The sequence below is a fragment of the Taeniopygia guttata genome, chromosome 4A, assembly GCF_048771995.1.
Source record: "Taeniopygia guttata chromosome 4A, bTaeGut7.mat, whole genome shotgun sequence".
Classification (NCBI taxonomy): Eukaryota; Metazoa; Chordata; class Aves; order Passeriformes; family Estrildidae; genus Taeniopygia; species Taeniopygia guttata.
In genome coordinates this window covers 5,179,743-5,199,867 of record NC_133029.1, presented here as the reverse complement: position 1 = coordinate 5,199,867, position 20,125 = coordinate 5,179,743, and the positions used below count along the sequence as shown (strand labels likewise).

At 63.1% G+C, this 20,125-nt stretch overlaps 3 protein-coding genes across 3 annotated transcripts; 1 reads left to right on the top strand and 2 right to left on the bottom strand.

The window, feature by feature from the left end:
* The first annotated feature begins 620 nt into the window (after window positions 1–620).
* LOC100232309 (diacylglycerol O-acyltransferase 2) lies at window positions 621–4,808 on the top strand. Its single transcript, XM_030272466.4, has 8 exons — window positions 621–826; window positions 2,281–2,409; window positions 2,490–2,597; window positions 2,836–2,906; window positions 2,985–3,189; window positions 3,568–3,742; window positions 3,838–4,040; window positions 4,146–4,808. Exons 1-8 carry the CDS (start codon window positions 787–789, stop codon window positions 4,298–4,300), a joined length of 1,086 nt encoding a protein of 361 aa, XP_030128326.1. The 5' UTR covers window positions 621–786; the 3' UTR covers window positions 4,301–4,808.
* Window positions 4,809–5,580: 772 nt separating this feature from the next.
* On the bottom strand, window positions 5,581–10,915 carry P2RY4 (pyrimidinergic receptor P2Y4). The gene is made up of 2 exons (XM_041716136.2): window positions 10,670–10,915; window positions 5,581–7,234 (listed from the first exon to the last, which is right to left on the bottom strand). The coding sequence occupies exon 2, from the start codon at window positions 7,216–7,218 to the stop codon at window positions 6,106–6,108; it is 1,113 nt and encodes a 370-aa protein (XP_041572070.2). The 5' UTR covers window positions 7,219–7,234; window positions 10,670–10,915; the 3' UTR covers window positions 5,581–6,105.
* A 626-nt stretch (window positions 10,916–11,541) lies between these two features.
* LOC100222691 (phosphatidylinositol 3,4,5-trisphosphate 5-phosphatase 2A-like) lies at window positions 11,542–20,032 on the bottom strand. The gene is made up of 26 exons (XM_030272461.4): window positions 19,780–20,032; window positions 19,234–19,642; window positions 18,359–18,422; window positions 17,740–17,872; window positions 17,544–17,661; window positions 17,352–17,468; window positions 17,118–17,205; window positions 16,928–17,014; window positions 16,673–16,780; window positions 16,476–16,590; window positions 16,231–16,337; window positions 15,954–16,056; window positions 15,368–15,564; window positions 15,025–15,142; window positions 14,820–14,916; window positions 14,513–14,651; window positions 14,336–14,435; window positions 14,054–14,142; window positions 13,736–13,817; window positions 13,546–13,635; window positions 13,347–13,463; window positions 13,175–13,263; window positions 12,931–13,018; window positions 12,595–12,750; window positions 12,389–12,479; window positions 11,542–12,306 (listed from the first exon to the last, which is right to left on the bottom strand). The coding sequence occupies exons 2-26, from the start codon at window positions 19,368–19,370 to the stop codon at window positions 11,763–11,765; spliced, it is 3,174 nt and encodes a 1,057-aa protein (XP_030128321.4). The 5' UTR covers window positions 19,371–19,642; window positions 19,780–20,032; the 3' UTR covers window positions 11,542–11,762.
* Between the last annotated feature and the right edge of the window lie 93 nt (window positions 20,033–20,125).

Genomic DNA, 20,125 nt, shown 5'->3' with positions numbered 1-20,125 from the left:
AGCCTGGAGGGACTGTGGTCCTTCCTCCCAGTTATTGAGTCCCTACAATTCACAGGAGGGGTTTGTGAATTCCGAATCTCCCAGGAAACATTTCTTACTTTCCCACCATGGTCCTGTGGGTGTGTTTATCCCTCTCCTACACTGATGTTAGCCAGCACTTCTAAGAACACCTCTGGACAGCTGGATCCTGAGGAGTAGTTTCAGGGATTTATTCCCTGTGGATTCTCTCTGTTCCTTGGGCTGTTGGCCTGAAGCCCCACCTCAGTGCTCACTCCCTGCTGCTCCTATTTCCCTTTCTTGTCACTTTTCCCCTCAAACCTCTCCTGACAGCACTCCAGGCTCCCTGGGCAGGAGGCAGAGTGCCCATCCCGAGGCTGGGAGCAGCAGGAATGGTCTGTTGGCTGTGGAACTTCAGGATGATATTTTTGGGTGGCTCTGGGGCTGTCACATGGCAGTGTTTGTGACATTCCCCCAGCACGGATGGTACCATTCCCAGGGGGATACGGGATTCTCAGAAGAATTCAATCCCTGCCAGCGCTGCCAGCTGGGGCTTTCCAAGGAACAGCAACCTCCCAGCACAGCCACAGTGCCTCACCCTCTGCGTGACCCTTCCAGGAACCACCAGTTCCTCTCCATGCTCCTAATCCCAGCTGGAGCAGGTCCCCTCCCCTCAGCAGGGCCGGAGTCCCTCTGGTCACCTGGTAAAAGCCTCTGGACACACAACCCGGCGCCCTCTGATTGCCAAATTCACCTTTCCACCCACTGCACCACAGAGCTCCTGCCAGCATGAAAACCATCATAGCAGCCTGCTCCCAGAATCTCAGTGGTAAGAAATTCCCAGAATGGGTTGGGATGGGTTCTGCTTCTCAGCAATGCGAGGAGTTTGGTGCTTATCACTGTTGTCTGCTTGCTTGGGAGTGCTGAGGAGAAACGGGGTGTTTGGGAGCAATTTGAGGATAACTCCACAGGAAAACGCACAGTTACTCCACAGGGATGAAATTTTGGCTGGCTTTGGGAAAGTTACACACAAGATTATCCGGCAAATTCCAAATGGTGGGTTTGCAGAGGCTCCTCTCGCTGTGGATGGGGCTGACAGCAGAGCCCTGCGGGGTTCTCTGTGTCTGTGGTGTGGAGTTTTTGGAATAGGAGCTAGGAAAAGGATGTTAAAAAGCAATTTTGGTGGGCACAAGTTTGCTGGGAAGAGCTCTGTGTCTTCCCTGGGAAAAAGAAGGGACTGGGTTCTGCAGGTGGCTGAGATTTTGGGGATGTGTGGCGGGTGGAAGGGATCACCCAGAGCCCAGCGTGCTGCACAGGAGAAAAGGACAAAACTTTCCCACTGGAAAATTCCTCCATGGGCCAGAGATGACTCCAGTGTTTAATTTTACTCGTCCCATTTCTGATTTGGATTGAGCTGGGAAGAACTGAACCTCCACCAGCTTCCTGAACCAGGGGTTGGTTGTTCTTCCCTGACACAGGAGTCCCTGGCTTGAGAAGCCACAGGGACATGGCTGCTCCTGTGTCCCCCTGATCGTCTCTCTGGCCAACATGCAGATTTGGGGTTGTTTTCCCAAAAAACAAGGCTTTTGTGATGCTGGGGTGGCTCTCTGGGGTGGTCTCGGTGTGGGGACCTTTGGCCAGGAGCACTGTGCTGGCAGGGCCGGTGCCTCAGGCCTGTTTTAGGGAGCAGGGATGGGGCCAGGCTTGGAGTTTGGATCCTGGCTCCCAGCCCAGCGAGGTTAATGGTTCACCAAGATTGGCTGGAGGGAAGGGGTGGCAGGGGGAGTGGAGTGGCTGCGCTGACAGCAGCTTGTCCCTGTGGGGACAGACGGGGACAGCCACCTCCAGCTACCCTGGCCTGGCCTTGCTACTGGCCTTGGCACTTGCTGGGGGTGGTGCCTCCCTGCTGTGGCAGCTGAGAAATCCCCAAATCCCCTGTGAGCCTGAGCCCACCAAGGAGGGCACGGGAATGGTCCTGTCCCTTGGGAACTGTGCATGGAGCAGGATGCGCCGCTGCTCTCAGCCCCGCTGGCGCACGGAGCTTTTGGGCTGGGGGTGCCCAGGTGCTCCCTGCTCTGGGGACAGCCCTGATTGCCCAGTGCCACCTCCTGGGGACGAGCCTCCTCCATTCCACCCCCCACATCCCATCCCTCCTCCCCCAGCTGCTCCTCCTTCCCACCCCACCTCCTGCCGGCACCCCTGGGTGCCCCCCGGCAGTCCGGCGGCCCCAGCCGCGTTCGAGCCGGGCTGTTTTGGGTGGGGGCCGTGTCCCCCTCTCCGCAGGCAGCCGGGCCAGCATCCAGACTGCCCTGAGGACGCTGCTGGCCGTGCCCTGGCCCTCGCAGCGCGACATCGGCTCCGCGCTCCAGCTGCTGGCCGTGCTGCAGTGGGTGCTCAGCTTCCTGCTGCTGGGTGAGTGAGTGAGTGAGTAGGGGGCTGCGGGCGCTCCCAGGGGGCCACACAGCCGCTCACCCCCTGCCCGGCTCCCGCAGGAACCGTCAGCCTCCTGCTCCTCATCTACCTGCTGTTCACCAGCCTCTGGCTCATCCCCGTGCTCTACCTGGCCTGGATCATCTTCGACTGGGACACGCCGGAGAAAGGTGTGTCCCCGCTTCCTCCGGCTTTGCAGCAGGATGGGAGTCAGCTCCCTTTTTCTCCAGGTGCCTCCCAAAATTTGGGGAGCACCACGTCCCCGCTGCTCCTTCCCTCCAGTCCTCCATCATCAGCACCACGGTGGGAGGAGGGATACAGCGGGTCCGCGGGGAGCGTTTCCCTCGGATCCCGCTGCCGCTGGGCTGGGCTTGGTGTCACCTCCTGGGGCCCCTCCCGGCCTTGCAGGTGGCAGGAGGCTGTCGTGCCTGCGGCGATGGACAGTGTGGAAGCATTTTCGGGATTATTTCCCGGTGAAGGTACGGGGCCGGGACGGGGTGGGACCACCCAAAAGGTGGTGCCACCTTCACGTTCCCGTGACTTCCTTTGTCCCGCAGCTGGTGAAGACCCACGACCTGTCCCCCAGGCACAACTACATCATCGGCTCGCACCCCCACGGCATCCTCTGCGTCGGCGCCTTCTGCAACTTCATCACGGGCTCCACGGGCTTCGAGGAGCTGTTCCCGGGCATCCGCTCCTTCCTCACCACGCTGGCCGGAAATTTCCGCCTGCCCGTGTTTCGGGAGTACCTGATGAGTGGGGGTGAGCCTGCCCTGCCCAGCTCCTGATCCCTCTGCGGGAAACACGGGGGGGATGCTGCTCCCGGGAAGAGGCAGGGCAGGGATGCTGCTCCCGGGAAGAGGCAGGGCAGGGATGCTGCTCCCGGGAAGAGGCAGGGCAGGGATGCTGCTCTGCTCGCGTTGTGCCTGAGCGACAGCTTCACCTCGCACCCTGCCTGAGCTGCACCTTCACCTTGCTCGCACCCTGCCCGCACCTTGCCCACACCCTGTCCGGACCGCTCCTTGTCTGCACCCTGCCCGCACCCTCTGCTCCCTCCCACACTTTCCCACCCCAAGGGAGCCCTTGCGCTGTCCTTGCCCCGTGGCCGAGCCGCAGTCCCGGTGCTCCGTCCCGCCGCAGGGCTGTTCCCGGTGACCCGCCGTGCCATCGGGTACCTGCTGTCCCAGAAGGGCACCGGCAATGCGGTGGCCATCGTCATCGGCGGCGCGGCCGAGTCGCTGTCCTGCCGGCCCGGAGTCACCACGCTCATCCTCAAGAACCGCAAGGGCTTCGTCCGCATGGCCCTGCGCCACGGGTGGGTCACGGGTGGGTCACCAGCACTGCCACCCACCCCCGCGGGTCCCGGCGGTGCCCAGCGCCCCGTCACCACCCACCGTGTCCCCTCCTCAGGGCTTTCCTCGTCCCCTCCTTCTCTTTTGGGGAGAACGACCTCTTCCGCCAGGTGGTTTTTGAGGAGGGCAGCTGGATGAGGAGCATCCAGCGGCGCTTCCAGAAGATGATGGGCTTCGCTCCCTGCCTCTTCTACGGCCGCGGCCTCACCTCCTGCCGGTCCCGCGGCTTCCTGCCCTACGCCAGACCCATCACCACCGTGGGTGAGTGCCGGGGCTGGGGCTGAGGGGACACTCCGCAGTGGGTGCTGCTGGCAGGCACCTCCCGGTTGTGTCCCCCACCAGCCTGACCCCGTCCCCTGCCGGCAGTGGGGGAGCCGGTGGCGGTGCCCAAGGTGGAGAACCCGAGCTGGGAGCTGGTGGACCGGTACCACGAGCTCTACATCAATGCCCTGCTCAAGCTCTTCAACGAGAACAAGACCAAGTATGGGCTGTCCGAGTCAGACGAGCTGCTCATCCTCTGAGCGTCACAGCACCGGCCCTGTCCTGGCTCCTGAGGGCTCTTGCAGGGGGAATTTCAGCCAGCCTGGCATGGGGGACATGTGGGGGACAAGCCCCATTCTGGCCTTCTGGTCCTCCAGCCTGAGGGGGAGGTGGGAGGAGAGGGGGAAGCGAGGGGAGGATTGGGAAAGGCTCCCCCTTGCACGGGGTTTGGAGGGGCTGTGGGTGACACAGCTGTTCCCTGCCAGGGGCTGGTGTGGGGCTGGGGCCAGCAATGGGCACGGTCCCCCGGGCCAACCAGGTCATCACAAGCTGAGGGAGGGGTGTCATGGGAGGAGGGATTGGCACGGGGTTTTTGGGGTGGCATCCTGATGACCAGTGGGACCAGCCTGGGGCACAGCCCACCCTGGGGTGGAAGGGAGACACTCCTGGGCTTGGGGACCAGTGGATGTGGCCTGAGCCAGGACAATGTGGCCCCAGATGAGCTTTTCCTGCCATCTCCATACCCAATACAGATTTTGAATCTCGCAATGCCTGTCTGTGTGTGTTCCAGAGGTTGGGATTGGCAGCACAGTGCAGTACCCCTGCACTGCCCACCCGGGTGCCCTTGCCACCCAGTGTGTCCCCTCCCTGGCAGTCCCACCTCCAGCTGGGGCAGAGTTTGCAGGGCCCTTGCACCACTCAGGTGCAGCCAAGCAGCTCCAGGTGCACCTGAGCCACATTGGATATAATGGGAGGTGTGGGGCAGCTCTTACTGGTTTAACTGGGCTCAGGAAGATGTCTCCTGCTCTCTCTGCACTTGGCTCAGTGGTGAGTGAGGGTCTCTCTGTGTGGGGCTGGGATGGGCCATCCCTGGGGCCATCTCCTTCCCCTGGGCAGCTCTTGTGGGGCATGGCTGTGTGTGACTGGTGTGGTGGCTGGGTGTGACACCCCAGTGACACTCTGGGTACCCCTTTCTTAGGCACATGCTGGAAGGACTTGCAAGGATGATGGGGACAGGGACTTGCAGGGACTCTTGGAGTGGGGACAGCCCTGTCCCTGTCCTGTTCCTGCCAGGCTGGCGTGGGAGAGTCAACAGCACTGATCCCAATCTCAGCGTGCTGCTTTGCGCAGGCACTTGCTCAAATAAAAGGGCTGGGTAAACATTTGAGGAGCAAACACCCATAAAGGGAAATTCCCAAGAACCTTCCTGTCACCACCTTCCTGTCACCAGCTCATCCCTCCAAACCTGCCCCAGTGGATTTTCTCTGAGGGTGATTGTCTTGTCCCACTTCCTTATGCTGCAGGGAGAAGCAGACCTGAGTGTAGAGAGGGGAAGGGGCTTTATTTGGGGTCATGGGCAGCAAGTGCCCCAGGCCATGTCACTTCCCCTCTGCCAAGGCCAGCAGTGTGACAGGGACATCTCTGAGAACCCGCCCAGGGTGGGCTCTGTCCCCAGCTTCAGTCTGGTCCCCTCATGTCACCACTGTGTCATCTGGAAGAGCTGTGCCTGCCCATGGAGGCACCAGAGTCCTTTCTCTTTGGTGACTTGTCAGCCCCACGTGTCCTCAGGAGTGCCAGGGGTGGAACATCAGCCTGCTGCCCCAAAAGAGCCTCCTCAGTGTCCTCCCCATCCCCATGAGTGCCTGGCGGCTCTCCTGCCCAGCCCAGCACCAGCACCCTCGTCCCACGGCCTCCCAGGGCAGGGCTGGGACCACCCTGTGGCTTCCAGCCCTCAGCCCTGCAGAGCTGGGCAGGGACAGCTCGGGCCTGGGAACTTGGGAGTGCCCACATGGAGCCCTGAGGGGCTGCAGCTCCTGGAGCCCAGGGCTGAGGCTACGGAACTCCCTCAGCACCCGCCCCCACCGCGTGCGGTGCCGGTCCCTGGGGTGACATGGGAGATGTGGCTGCCCTCCGTGAAGGGTGACACCAGGACCAGGTCCAGCGTGGGCACGGGCCGGAGGCGCTGGGCGGCCCCGCGGCGCAGCCGGCCCCGGTACTTGTCCCCAGCCATGAAGTACAGGATGGGATCCAGGCAGCTGTTGATGCTGGCCAGCGGCCGCGTGATCTTGTAGCTGAAGTTGATGATGTTGAGGGTCCGGCAGTCGGCCTGGAAGTAGCGGGAGGTGTAGTAGAGGGTACGGGTGATGTGGAAGGGCACGAAGCAGATGGCGAAGACGGCGAGCACCACAATGATCATCCTGATGGAGCGCCTCTTGTAGGAGGGCGTGCGGAGGCCAGGGCTGGAGAAGCTGGACTTGCAGAGCCGCTTGGCCATCAGGCAGTAGCACAGCACGATGACCAGGAAGGGCACCCCGAAGAGCAGGGCCATGACGGAGGAGCTGTAGTGCACGTAGTGGTCGAAATCCTCGGGCTTGGTGGTGTCGTGGCAGAGGGTGGTGTTGCCCTTGGAGCTGGTGGTGACGAAGATGAGGTTGGGGATGAGGCAGATGATGACCACGAGCCAGGAGGCCACGCAGATGATGCGGGCGTGCTTGGTCTTCACCCACTTGAGGGAGCGGATGGGGTGGCAGATGCCCATGTAGCGGTGCACGCTGATGCAGGTGAGGAAGAGGATGCTGCTGTAGAGGTTGGCGTAGAAGAGGAACCGCACGATCTTGCACAGCCCCATCCCGAAGGGCCAATTGTTGCGGTCGGCGTAATAATAGACCAGGGTGGGCAGGGACAGGACGTAGAGCGTGTCTGAGAGGGCCAGGTTGACCATGTAGGTGGTGGTGGCGTTCCAGGGCCTCATCCTGCAGATGAACATCCACAGGGCCCAGGAGTTGAGGGGCAGCCCTACCACAAAGACGATGCTGTAGGAGACGGGCAGCAGGATGAACTTGAACTCCTCGTTGAAGACACACTTAGCCTCGGGTGCTGCTGTGGTGTTCCCTCTTGGCCAGGGAGCCGGCGTTGGTGTCCACAGGGAAACTGGGAATATCCTCACTGGAGTGGCCATGTTGTGCCCGCCAGACCTAGGGAGCAGTTCATAAAACACATAGTCACTGATCCCGACCATTGTCGGGCACAAAGCGTGGAAGGGAGCCAAAGCTGCCAGATTCTCTCCCCCTCCAGGAGCTCCGGCCACTTTGATGGTTCTCTGGTTTTTCTCAACTCGTGAAGGGGAGGGAACGGGCTCGGCAAAGCCTCCCCTCCGCAGCCCCTGCACTGACACCCATTAATCACACATTAATTACCCCTTTGAGCCGGGACAGAGCCCCACGGCCGCCGAACAAAGAGACCCTGATGAGCACCAGCAGCCCCCGGCCGGGGCCGGCGCAGCCTCTTGGAAGCTGCCTCCGCCTAATTGGCACCATCCCGACCATGCCGCTGCTCCCGGAGGACTCCTTGGGAGAAGAAAGGCGGGAGGAGAAGAAAGGCTTGTCTAGGGGAATGCTGTGGCCCAGAGAAATCCTGGGGGGGCTGTTAAAGGAGGTTTTGGGAGAGAGCGTCCCTGGACAGCGAGGAGCCGCTGGCTGCCGGGTGTTGTCCGGAGGGAAGGGCTGTGCTGAGCCCTGTGGAAAGGAGCTGCTGGAGCCAAGTCCCAGCTCAAGGCAAAGAGAGTTTGCAAGACAGGCAGGACCCTCCTGTGCTGTGCTGGGATCTGTGAACTCCTGGGAAGTCGGCATGAGGACAAACTGTCAAAGTTCAGAACTCTCTTCTTGAGGGAAAAGGAAGGGTTTGCCACCACCGTGGTGTCCAGCAAAGCATCGGTGAGGGCTGCCTGGGACTTGACCCCTCCACACTCTCCACCATCTCTGGTGAAACAACTCCTCCAACAGAGGATGGATGCTTGGGATGAGTAACCTGGGAGCAGGAGCTGCTGTGCTGCTGGTGGAGATCAGGGTGTAGCCAAAACCATATTTGATGGAGTTCCTTTTGTACAGAGCTCATCCAGGAGGTGATGGGCACCAGGCCAGGGAAGGACTCAGGGCTCAGGGATGCATGGTTAGCTGGAGCTGGTGCTACAAGGTGGAAGGACACATCTTCCCAGACTCCTTCATCCCTTGACTCCCTCATCATCCCCTTCCTGTTTCCCTTTGCCCTGAGGATGAGCAGGCTTCTCCCAGCAGGAATACCTTCAGGGTGTCTCTGTGGGATCATCCCTGCCCCACCCTGCCTGGAGAGATACCTGGGGTTGACAGAGATGCTCATAAATGAGTCAGCAGGCAGAGGGACAGCAGGGCCCCTCCAGCTGTGCTCCGGGGGCTCTGTTTGAGTTGCGGGCTGAGCTCCAGGCCCACATCCAACACCCTGCGGCTCCTGGCCCGCCACGGCTCCCGCCTTTATTGCAGGGATGAGTTCAGAGAGCAACAGGCAGGTCCTGATCAAACATTAACAGTGCACAGAACTTGGTTTGTTTTCCCAGAACCAGGAGGGAAAACAGCTGGTAGGAAACCCTGAGCTCGCAAGCGAGGTGTCAGTGGTGGTCCTGGCCTGACAGCCACATGTCCCCAAGCTGCTGAGGACATGAGGGACCAGGAGTTTCCTCTTCCAGTTTCTGAGTGCAAGGGAGCACAAAGCCTTGAGTGCGACCAGAGCAGAGCTGCTGCGGGTTGAGTGTCTGTGGCACAGGTCACCAACCAAGATATGGAGAAGACAGTAGGTAAAAGTTAATAATCAAGTGTGAGAAATGCATGAGGAAAAGTCCTGAGCAGCTGTGGACTGCTGGACTGCTCCGAGGAGAGCACAGGCACCCAGCTTCTGGCAGCTGATACAGCCTGAGCACAGTCAGCAGCGGGATTTAACCATTCCCAAGCACATTCCTTTGAGGATAACCACCAAAATATAGAAATGCAGAAGAAGATGACATTTGGCAAGTTTTATCTTAACAGGTTTCTTGCTTCCTTGTCTTAATCACGATCAAAATCAGTGATTGAAATTAATGAATCACATTAGTCTAGCTTGAGGACACATCACCACCAGCCCCATTCCTATTTCTTGCTGATATTCCTAGCAAAACTATCCTTGGCTGTGGGCTTTGGAGGAGAGATTGAGGTGTGAGCCAAGAGTTGGGACTGATTGTTGGAACAGGAGATGGAAGGCACTGCAGAGGAGGGATGTGGAGCAGGAGATGGAAGGTGATGCAAGAAAAGGACTTGGAGCAGGGAGATGGAAGGTGATGCAGGAAAAGGACTTGGAGCAGGGAGATGGAAGGTGATGCAGGAAGAGGTGATGCTCTTGTTCTGCCCGTTTTGTGGATGTACAAGGAACGCTGCAGAACCCCTTGCCCATGGCAGGAAAATCCCCCAGGGATGGTGTCTTTGGAGTGGCCCCTGGTTTTCCCCAGGAAACAGCCAGGGGTCCTGGAAAATGCAGCAATAGCCGTGGGGCAGTGGGAAGGGGCAGGGGCCAGTGTGTGACACACATTGAAGGCACATGGTGCCCTTGGCCACAGGATTGGCAGCTTTTCCCTGGCTCCTGGTCCTGCAGGTGTTCCCAGCCAGAACTGTCCTTTGGCAGTGCCAGTCTTGGTGGGATTTGAGGGTTCTCCCAGCCCTGGAGATTCATGGAACTCTTGGAAAGGCTCCAGTAAAATAAAGGAGTGGGATAACACCAGAGCAGAATCTGCCCTGGAGCCAAAGTCCTGCTGGTGGGAGAGGATGGGAATCGTGGTGCTGGGGACCATGGAGCAGCAGACAGGAGCTCAGAGAGGGGAGGTGAGAGAAAATTTTGGAGCAGCTGCAAGGGATGGGTGAGCCTGGGACCGGCAGCTGCTGGAGCATGGGAAAAGCAGGGCTTTTCTCCTCACCTAAGCCCTTAGAAATTGCAAAACAAGGAGAAATTATGCAAAACATCCTGCAGAAGGACCCTTGTCCCTAATCGCCACGTGCCCGGTGCAGCCAAAGCCCCGGCACAAGGGGATGTGACCTAATTCCAATCCTTCCCTTCGCCTGGAAGAGCAGCCAGGGCACGCTCTGCCGGGACACCTCCCCGGGGACCCCAGTAGGGTCGGGCTGTCCACCCCATCCCCTGCCCCGAGGTGACCCTGGGCAGGGTGGGGGTGAGGGTTCCCTTCCACCCTTGCTGGGCTGTCCCTGTGTCCCACCTCACTGAGAACGTGCAGGAGCTCACGGTGTCGGGCTGAGCCAAGGCAGCACCAGGGCAGCTTCAACCCATGACAAGTCAGAGATGTGGGGGATGGAGAAGAGGATGAAGCAGAGGAGGGGGACTTATTGGGAAGGATGAAGGCCCTCGGTGACAGAGGAAAGAGGTGGCGTGTTACAGAGGAGGTACAGAGGGATTTGGGGGTGGTGGAAGGCCGGTGAGAACTGGCTGGCCCCCACCCTGCACCCACCCAGCCCTGCAGATCCGCTTCTGTCCCTCACCCCTGGAGCCCAGCTGGGACTGGGTGACCATGGCAGGGCTGTCCCTCCCGGTGTCACCAAACAGGCGCTGCCCCGGCTCACCTGCAGACCTGGGCGGCTCTCAGGAGTGGGGTCCCCACGGGGAGAGCCTGTTCCCCACGCGGGACGGGGCCATGCCGGGGTGCTGTGGGCGGCCCTGGCTGTGCCCTGCCGTGCCGAGCGTGCCCGGTCCCGCTTCCCGCGGCCGGGAGCAAAGTGCCCGGGGAAGGCAGGGCTGGAGGCGGGCAGAGGCGGGGGCAGGAGCTGCCGCAGAGCTCAGCCCCACTGCGCTCCCATCCTTCTGCTGCCCTCACAGGCTTTGGGCCACCTGCAGTCCCCGGATATGGGGCATGGTGGCCTCTTCCATGCGGTCACAGCCCCTCAACCACGAGGGCATAACCCCTCATCCATGGGCACCGTGTCCCCCCGGCCGTGGCGACCGCATCCCTCCACCCATGGGGACATGGTCACTCAAGCACAAGGTCCAGTCCCTGACCCTTGGGCTGTGTCCCTCTGCCCGTGGCTCCCACAGCCCCTCTCTCATGGAGACCGCAGTCCCTCAGCCGTGAGGGTCGCAGCCCCCATCCCTGGTGCCCGTGGTCCCTCGCCCGCCCAGGACATCCCTCCTGCCCCGCTGGCTCGGGGGTCCCGCAGCGCTGTTCCTCCGGCCCCCAGCCCTGCGGGGCGAGCCCGAGGACAAAGGTGGCCACTGCCACCGTGAGGCCAGCCCGGGCATCGTGCTCCCAAATCCGGGGCCACCTCGCGTGTGGCACTGCCGGGACACGCCCGGGACACGGTTTCTGAGGGTCAAAAAAAGAGCAGGGGGGTCAAAGGCTGTGGCACCCATCACTTTGCGACGGGCAAGGGCAGCCTCGAGGGTTGGGGTGCGCGGGGTTCCCATGGAGCGGGGAGACGTGGGAGACAACGCCTCGGTGTTTTCTTGCCTCGGTGCTTTTTCTCCTTGCCCTTTCGCAGAACCAGGTGTGCAAACGCGCACCCGGTCCCCGACACTTTATTCTGGATAGTGAGAGCAAAGGGAAGCAGCGCAGCGGCCTCGGGAGCCGTGCCGGAGGGAAGAGCCTCCGGGAGCATCGTCTGGGCAGGAGGGAGCAGCTGCCGAGGGCACGGGGGTGCACAGGGCCGGGCACAGCCGTGGCTACATCCTGGCAGGCTGCAGGTCGGCGGGAGGAGGAGGTTGAGCCTCCAGCTCCGAAGCACCGAGCGCCCTCCGCTTCCCCGGCGGCCTCGGTGGCTCCCGGCAGGGCCGCGGTGGCGGCTCCGGGACCGGGTGGCTCTGGAGCAGCGGGAGCTCCTGGATGTCCCCCCTGCACTGCGCTGACGCCTGGTCCAGCTGAGTGGCCACATCCAGCGAGCAGTCACCCAGTCCCAGCATGTCCCTCGTCAGGACGGCCGACTTGGGTCTCTGGTGGTGGCCCGCTCTGGGGGCGCTGGGTGGGTGCCCACGGGATGGGCTCAGTGGCCCACAGCGGGGCCGGCCACACCACGGCTCCTCCTCTGAGGGTAACGGGAGCCGCGGTCCAGCGGGGCTCCGGCACTGCTGGCCCCCGGCCGGACCCTCTGCCGGCTTCTGGGGGGCTTCTCCGGCAGCCGGGAGCCGCGCGGTGGGCACTCCCTCGAAGATGAAGTAGGCGGGGTTGGTGTAGTCGGTGGTCGGCTCCGGGAGGCTGCGGGGGCGGCTCCTGCGAAGCGCAGACGGGGAAAGAAAGGGCTGAGCATCCCCCCACTCCGGGGGTCCGGCACGGCCGAGCCCGCCTGGGGTACCTGAGGCGCTGCGGGGGAGCCTCGGGGCACATCGGGGGCTCTGCCGCCGGCTCAGCATCCTTCTCCTCCTCCTCCTCAAAGCTGATCCACTCTGCAAAGGCAGCGAGCTCTGGCCTCACCCCACGGCCGGGGACCAGAGGAGAAGGTGTCCCGGGATGTCCCCGAGGCCGGGGCACCGGGCGGGGGCTGCGTGCGGCCGCCGTTACCGTAGAGCTTCTCGCGGGTGCCGCGCCGGCCCCGGGGCACCCGGACCCGCATCCAGCCGCGCACCGAGCCCGTCTCCTCGCCACGGTGGAACAGGAAGGTCTCGAACTGCCGGGCCGTGCTGCCGATCGCTGACCTCAGGGCGAGGCAGCATTCCCCTGAAGGCACAGCGTCAGCCCCGGGGCTCGGGGGACACGGGTGTCCCCCGTGAGCAGCAGCACTCGGAGCAGGGTCCCTCCTGCCGAGATCCAGCCACCAACCTCACACCCAGCAGGCTGTAACCTGGGGTGGCACCTCCCTGCCACCATGGTGTCCCAAATTTCACCATCCCCACGTACCGTAGGACTCGCAGCTCTCCACGCCCTTGAAGCTGAGGAGCAGGTGCTGGTCCCCCAGGTACTCCAGGTCGGGCAGGATGGGGTTCAGCTGTGCACAGAGAGGGGGTGCTTGGGGGGCTGCCACGGGGTGGGGGGCACAGGGAGGCTCTGTCCTGGGAGCTGGTGACAACTACAGCTCCCCTTGGGGCTCAGGGTACAGAGCCAGAGGCAGGGACAGGGATGAGGATGCTCCGGGGCTGCGCACCACAGGCAGATGCTTGGAGGACCAGCCCAGCTTGAGGAACCCCGGAATGTCACAGTTCTGGAAGGTGTTCTCTCCACTCCGCTGCACCTCTGGGGGGGACAGAGGGGCACACAGCTCCAGCCGGGATAGGTCACCCCCACAGCCACCCCCAGCACCCCAGGCACCCCCTCACCCTCCAGGCAGTAGGAGTGGAACTCGATGTAGCACTTGCTGCGGCTCGTGGTTTTCAGGATCACCTCAACGCTCTCCCACTCGATGCAGGCCAGCGCCTCGGGGCTGGAGCCGGGAGCTGCAGGCAGGTCCTGGCAGGTCAGGGGGTGCCAGGGCTCACCCCAAACCCAGCCCGAGGGGTGACAGACCCCAGCCCTTACCCTCCTTGGGCACAAACTGCGACGTCACTCCCACCTCAAAGGTGGCAAAGACAGGCGAGTGGTCACTGGTCACGATGTCATCAGTGCAGCCTGGGTGGCAGGAGGGGCAGCTTGGGGAGGGTCCCAGAGCCCTGGGGTCCTGGGCAGCACTGGCCACCCCTGGCTGCTGTGTCCCTGGGGTCTCACTCACCGTAGGAGTTACACACCACGTGGGTCTCTGGGTGTGACTTCCACAAGATGCGGTCACACCACGAGGGGACATTGATCCGCACCTACAAAGAAATAGGGAAAGCAGCTGGTCCAGTGACCCTCTCAGGTCTGGGTCCCCCTGCCCAGAAGAGCATCCCAGCACCCCCAAAAAGTGAGTTCCCTCCTGCTAAGACCCTGTTTTGGTAGGGAACAGGCTGATGGAACTGTGGGGACTGAGCATCACCACGCAGCCCCCTCAGCACCCTGCTGTCCCTGTCCCCAGAGATGTCCTGCTTGGAGGGAGGCCTCTGGAACTCACCCCCGTGGGCTTGGACTTCTGCCACACGTAGGTGTCCCTGGTGCCCCGCTCGTACCGGTACGTGGGAGGGAAGGAGATGTCACCCTCACCTGGAATCAGGACACGCAGGTGGCACGGGGGCCATGGTCCTTGCCTGTCCCCATGGGAGGCTGGCACCCCTGGCCCGGGGCACACTAAGGTCTCCCAGGCTCTCAGAACCTTCTGCAGGGCTGGGCCGGCAGAGGGGACCTTGAGAGCTGGGGGTGACACCGGGAGGGCTGTGGGGACCGTCCCCACACTCACTGAACCGCAGGAACACCTTGTTCTTCTCCCGCTCCAGGTTGAGCTGGTCAACAGCCAGGAGGGCCTGAAACTCCTTCTTGACAATGTGGCTGAGGATGTCCTGTGCCAGGGAAGGGACAGTGACCCCCCAGGCTCTTGTCCCCACTCTGTCCCCAGCCTGGCACCTGCAGGTCCCACCTGCATGTCCATGTCCAGGCGGTAGTTGAGGTCCCCGAGCCAGAAGAGGTGGGTGAAGCGCAGGGTGAGGTCGAAGCCCCCCAGACGTTTGTCCCCCAGGGCCAGGGAGTGCAGGATGTCACTGTAGTTCTGGTTACGCCTGCAGGGGGACAGCAGCACCATGTGGGCCACCCTGGGGACACCTCGCTCTAATTCTGTTCCTGCCAGCTGGTGACAGAGGCAGCCCCACAGCCCCTCAGGGCTCCTCCAGCCCCCCAAAACACCCACCTGCCCCGTGGCAGCCCCACCCTCCCCATCCCTGCAGCACCTGTGGGTCTTCTCGCTGCCAGAGGCCAGGTGGCAGTTGATGAAGCCAAAGGAGGTCCCGTTGAAAAGGAAGGAGACGCCCACAGCTCCCTTGTTCCCTGCGGGGATGTGCCACCACTGAGCTCTGGGGGAGCCCAGAGGTCCTGAGCTGGTCCTCAGGCTGTCCCCTCGCTCGGGGTCACCTCCCAGCCCCATCCCCTCCCTACCCAGCGTGTTGGCGATCCCGGTTTTGACGCTGGAGGTGTGGACGTGGCTGATGCGCCGCTGGTGCTCCGGCTTCACCAGCACCACGATCTTGATGCTCCACAGGCACTGCAGGGCCACCTGTGAGGGGACAGAGGGTTCAGCCTGCCTGGCCCCATCCTGCCCCACGGCCAGGAGGATGGGGCTGGACACACAGGTGGGTCAGCGTGTCCCTGACTCCTGGGGACACACTCATGGACTCTGTGGGGCACAGGAGGTTCCCTGGGCTGATTTGGGGTGGGGAGGAGCTGTGGGGTGATGGCTGGTGGTGCCCAGCCCCCCAGGGCTGGCTGTGCCCGCTGTTACCACGCGGTAGTCGATGGCCATGAGGCTCTTGAGGGAGGCGCAGAGGAACTCGACCCACTCGCGGTCGCCCAGGGAGTTCTCCTGGGTGCCAATGACGTAGATGTCGTGGGGGATGCAGGCTGTGGTCTCGTCCTGCGTGCGCCCCAAGCCCCTGGAGGTCAGCCAGGAGGCCAGGGAGCGGGGTGGGGGCGTGCTGCCTGCGGGCAGGGACACGGGTCACACAGGGGGGACGTGCCAGGGTCCCGAGCTCCTCTCCAGCACAGCCCTGCCCGTCTCCAGGAGCTGCCGGGGCGGGAAGCAAAGTGCCAGCCCCGTGCATCAGGCGTGTGCATCCCAGACTGGTGCTGGGATTTACAGCCCAAAACCCTCCCGATATCCCCATTCCTCTGTCTCCCTAACAGCCTCCAAGTGAGCGGATCACCACAGGACAAACAAAGCCCATGATTTGTGTCACCCCCAGCCTCCTCCTCAAACTGACAACCAGCTCGGACCTGAGGTTTCCTGAGACACCTCCCAAAACCCAGCCAGGCTCACAAAGAGCCACAGCAACCTCCCAGGACAGGGCCACCTTCTCCTGGCCCCTTACCCATGTTCCACGTCCCGACATAGACCGAGATGATCTCAGGCTCGTCCAGGTTGGAGTGCTGGATCTTCATCAGCTGCAGCAGCTGGCAAAAAGCCTCTCTCTTCTGCAGGATGGTCAGGGTGCCTTAGAGAGTTGGGGGGCACAGCACCCCAGGACCAGGTGGACATCACCCCCAGGTGTAGGAGCCAGCTTGCAGAGGTGATCTCAGGCTTAAGACCACCGATTTGCTGCTTCCCATATTCCCAAGGGCCCCATATTTCCCCACCGTGTCGCTCACCCGCGCGTTGGGGAAGACGAAGTCCCTGCTCAGGCTCTTCTGGTTCTCACGGGCACACACCAGCCTCACCTTGCTCTGCACACTCTGGTACTTGATCAGCTGCAGGACTGAATGATGGGGGTCAGGGGGGCATGGTGACCCACCATGGGGGACTGGGGTGTGACAGGGCATGTGGCCTGTGGCAGGGAACCCTACAGCCCCAAAGGGTCCCACTGGCAGCCAGCAGGAGCACAGCAGCCTCTTACTTTTGTCCTGTGGGATCAGCTCCTCCGGGGAGCTGCTGCCCCGCTTGCTGACGGTCACTGTGCCCGACTCCACGTCCACCGTCAGGGCCGCACGCTGGGACTTGCCCATCTTCACCTGCACGCAGGGATGTGGCTCTGGGGCTGTCCCCACCCTGCCCAGCAGTGACACCGGGGTCCTGCCGTGTCCCCAGCCTCACCTCGAAGTTCTGCACGGCCAGGGGCCTGGAAGCTGGCAGGGGTGCCACGGCCACGCTGGGCAGTGCCAGGTTGTGCCTTGTCACTGTCTCCTGCAGCGACTTCAGCACCTGCCAGAGACATGGGCAGTGTGCTGGGGGCACTGGGCCAGCTGGGAGCCCTGGGCTGTGCTGTCACCAGAGCTTGGGGTGGCAGAGGTGTTAATTTAGGGGAGGGGCAGCTGTGCCTCCCCCTGCGCCACGACTGGGTTCAGGCACCTTCTTCTCCAGCGAAGAGAGGAGGTGATTGACAGTGGAGATCTTGTTGAGGAGCAGCTCCAGGTCTGGGTCGCTGCTCAGGAAACCCTGAAGGGGAGGATGGACCATTTTGGAGCAGCACGGTGGTACTGGAGTGGTGGATCCCTCGTTGTGGGTCTGGGAGGTCTCTGGGGGCTGTGGGGGCACTCACCTGCTCCCTGGCCGGGCTGCGAGGGGACACAGGGGGGTCGAACACCCTGGCCAGGGTCTCCAAACCCGCCAGCGTGAAGTCGATCTCACTGCAGGGAGGAGAGAATGGGCGAGGGGTGGTGTGGATGTTTCCAGTGCCTTGACGCCACACTCAGCCACCGAAAGGGGATGGGGACAAGGACAGCCACCCCGGGTGGTGTCCCTGCTCCAGCCCCACCATCCCCAGGCCCCTGACCTGTGCAGTGCCCGGCAGGCAGTGGTGAGGGCGGTGCTGAGGTGGCACAGAGCCTCCAGGTCGTGCATGTGGTGGGTCAGGTACTCGGCCACGAAGCCCATGAAGTCACTGGCCGGGCTGGGAGAGGGGTGGGCATGAAATCTCCCCTGTGCATGACCACCCCATCACCCGGGGCGGGCAGGGGTGCGTTACCTGCTGTGGAGCTGCTCCTGCAGCCTCTGGTGCAGCTGCTGCGGGATGTGGGTCCGGCTGGAGGGGGGAGCGCCGGGACACGGCACCGTGTGCCCCCAGCCCCGGGCATCCTCCCCATCTGTGGGCAGAGGCACCAGCTCAGAGGGACCCTCCCTGCTGCCAGCCTGGCACAGCCCCCGGGCCCTCCCCGGCTCACCCGAGTCCTCGTCCGGCCCCGGGCGGTGCACGGGGTGCAGCAGTGGGGTCACCAGCCCGTTGTTGGGGTGCTGGTAGGCACCGATCAGGTCGGGCAGGGTGTGGAAACACTTGGCTTGGATGCCCTGGATGGTCTGGAGAGGCAGAGCGGGGGAAGCACCATCACATCCCCTCCTCTGCTGTGTGCAGTGGGTCTGTCCCTCAAAATGTGCCCGTGGTGAGTTGGAAGGGCCAGCTGGACACTGGACCCATGGGGTGGGGAGCATGGAGGAGCATGGAGACATCAGCCTCCTTCAGCAGATGGGGATTTTCCCTTTTTAGGGGGCAGAAAGGGCAGCTGCGGGGAGCTGGCTACCAGGAGAAACTCTGAGGGGACATGGAAGTGAGGGCAGGACAGACCCCTGAAGGGGCTGGGACAGTGCTGGGGATGCTGTGCCGAGGCAGCTCCTCCTCCCGAGCTGGAGGAGCTGCAAAGCGCCCGCATCCTGCATCTCGTGCAGAAAGCAAACCACAGGCTGCTGTGGCGAGGGGGACGAGCAGCCCGGGCCCTGCACAGCTGCATCCTGCCCACACCCAGCTCCGGGGCACCGCCCGGGCCGGGGGGCACCCCCTGCACCCACCTGCACGGAGAGCAGCCCCTCGTCATCGGGGAGGATGCGGTAGGTGTAGACGTGCCTCTGGAACCTGGAGAGAGCAGGTGAGGGCCCCATTCTGCTGCCCTGCAGCCCTGAGACAAACACCCCATCCCCTCTGCAGGGAGAGGAGCTGAGCGAGTATTTCTAGAAATAAATCATCACCCTCATCCTCTGTCGGGGGATGTGCAGTTTCTGCTTCCCAAGAGCACGGGGCAGCCGTGATGAGCCTTTGCCATGCTGCCTGTGGGGCCGGTGCACATCCCTGCCTGTGCCACCATCCTGTGCCACCAGCCTGGACTCTGGCTCATGCCCCGCACCCCCAGTGCCGAAATTTGGAATTTGTCCCACACAAAGAGCCAGGCCAGTGAAGGAAAGGGGGTGCATCCTGCCAAGCCTCCCCACACACATGTGTGACAAGCAAGCAGGAAGGGTGCAGAGCAGGAAGGGTGCAAGGCAGCAATGCTCTCAGGGGCTGCACATCTGGTTCCAGGCGTGGGGATGGCAAGAGGTCCCATCTTGGGGGCTGTAGCCCCAAATCCCCAGCATGGGAGATGCTCACAGGCCAGCAGGCAGCCCAAAAGAGCTCAGCGTGCCCTGGATTTGGTTTATCCATTCAGCAGCCATGGTGCTGGGCAGGGCTGTGGGCCCAACCTTCATCCTGCTCCCACGGACACAGCTCCACTGCCCTGACCCGGGGGTCACTCAAACCCCGGTGCCAGGGAGCTGCCACCCCACCCTCATCCCTGCAGAAGGCTCTGCCGTGAGGTGTTGGCAGCGCCTGGAGCAGGGAGAGGCACAGAGGGAGGCAGGCAAGGGACAAAGACACAGAAGGCACACGCAGAGGAGGGACAGGGACTCACAGGAGGCACAGGGCATATGCCCCCTTCACCGACTCGCTGTCCCGCACCAGGAACGAGCCGTCCCGCCCAGCCCTGGCCAGCAGCTCCTCGGCCACCACCTGGCTGATGTCGCGGTGGTACCACCCTGCTGCTGCCATCCTGCCGAGCCGTGTCCCCGTCCCAGCGCCACATCCAGCTCAGCGGGGGCTGCTGGCGGTCACGGCGGCTGTAGGAGGGAGTAGCGAGGGGACAGCGGGCCCCCCGTACCCCAGCGTGGTGCTGGCTGCAGGTCCCGAAGGGTGACAGGGAGGCACCGAGGTGATGCTCATGGGGACAGGGTACCCTGCGGCCGGGCAGCGTGGCTGGAGCAGCAGGGAGGCAGCTGGGGGAGGCTGGGGGTCCGGAGGATGCTCATCGCGGATGCTCCAGCCTGCAGGGAACACGGGGGCAGATCAGCGAGCGCATCTCTCCTGTCGGGGACATCACAGGACAAGCGGCCCCGGGCCACCATCCTGCTGTGGCCATGCTGGTGGCACCCAGGGGTCCGACCTCAGCCGACATACTCACCATCCCTCACAGACTCCCGCGGAGTTTTGGGGTTCAGCCGAGCGGGAGCAGAGCCGTGATGCTGCCGGGCTTCCCCCGGTGGGTCACACCGGCTCCCTGCCCGCCACGCTGCCCACCGGGGTGGCACTCGGGGGTCACGCAGCGCCCACCGCGGTGCCCCCGGTTCCCGTGGCACGGGCTCGGTGCTGCTCGCTCGGCACCGCGCCGGCCGCGCTCTTCCTCCTCCTGTGCTCTGCCCAGCCCAGAGCGGCATCCTCGCTCCTCCTCCAGCCCCACTACCGGGGCGAGGCACGGCGGGGACAGCGGGGACAGCGGGGACAGCCCCGCAGCGCGCTCTGCCTCCGCC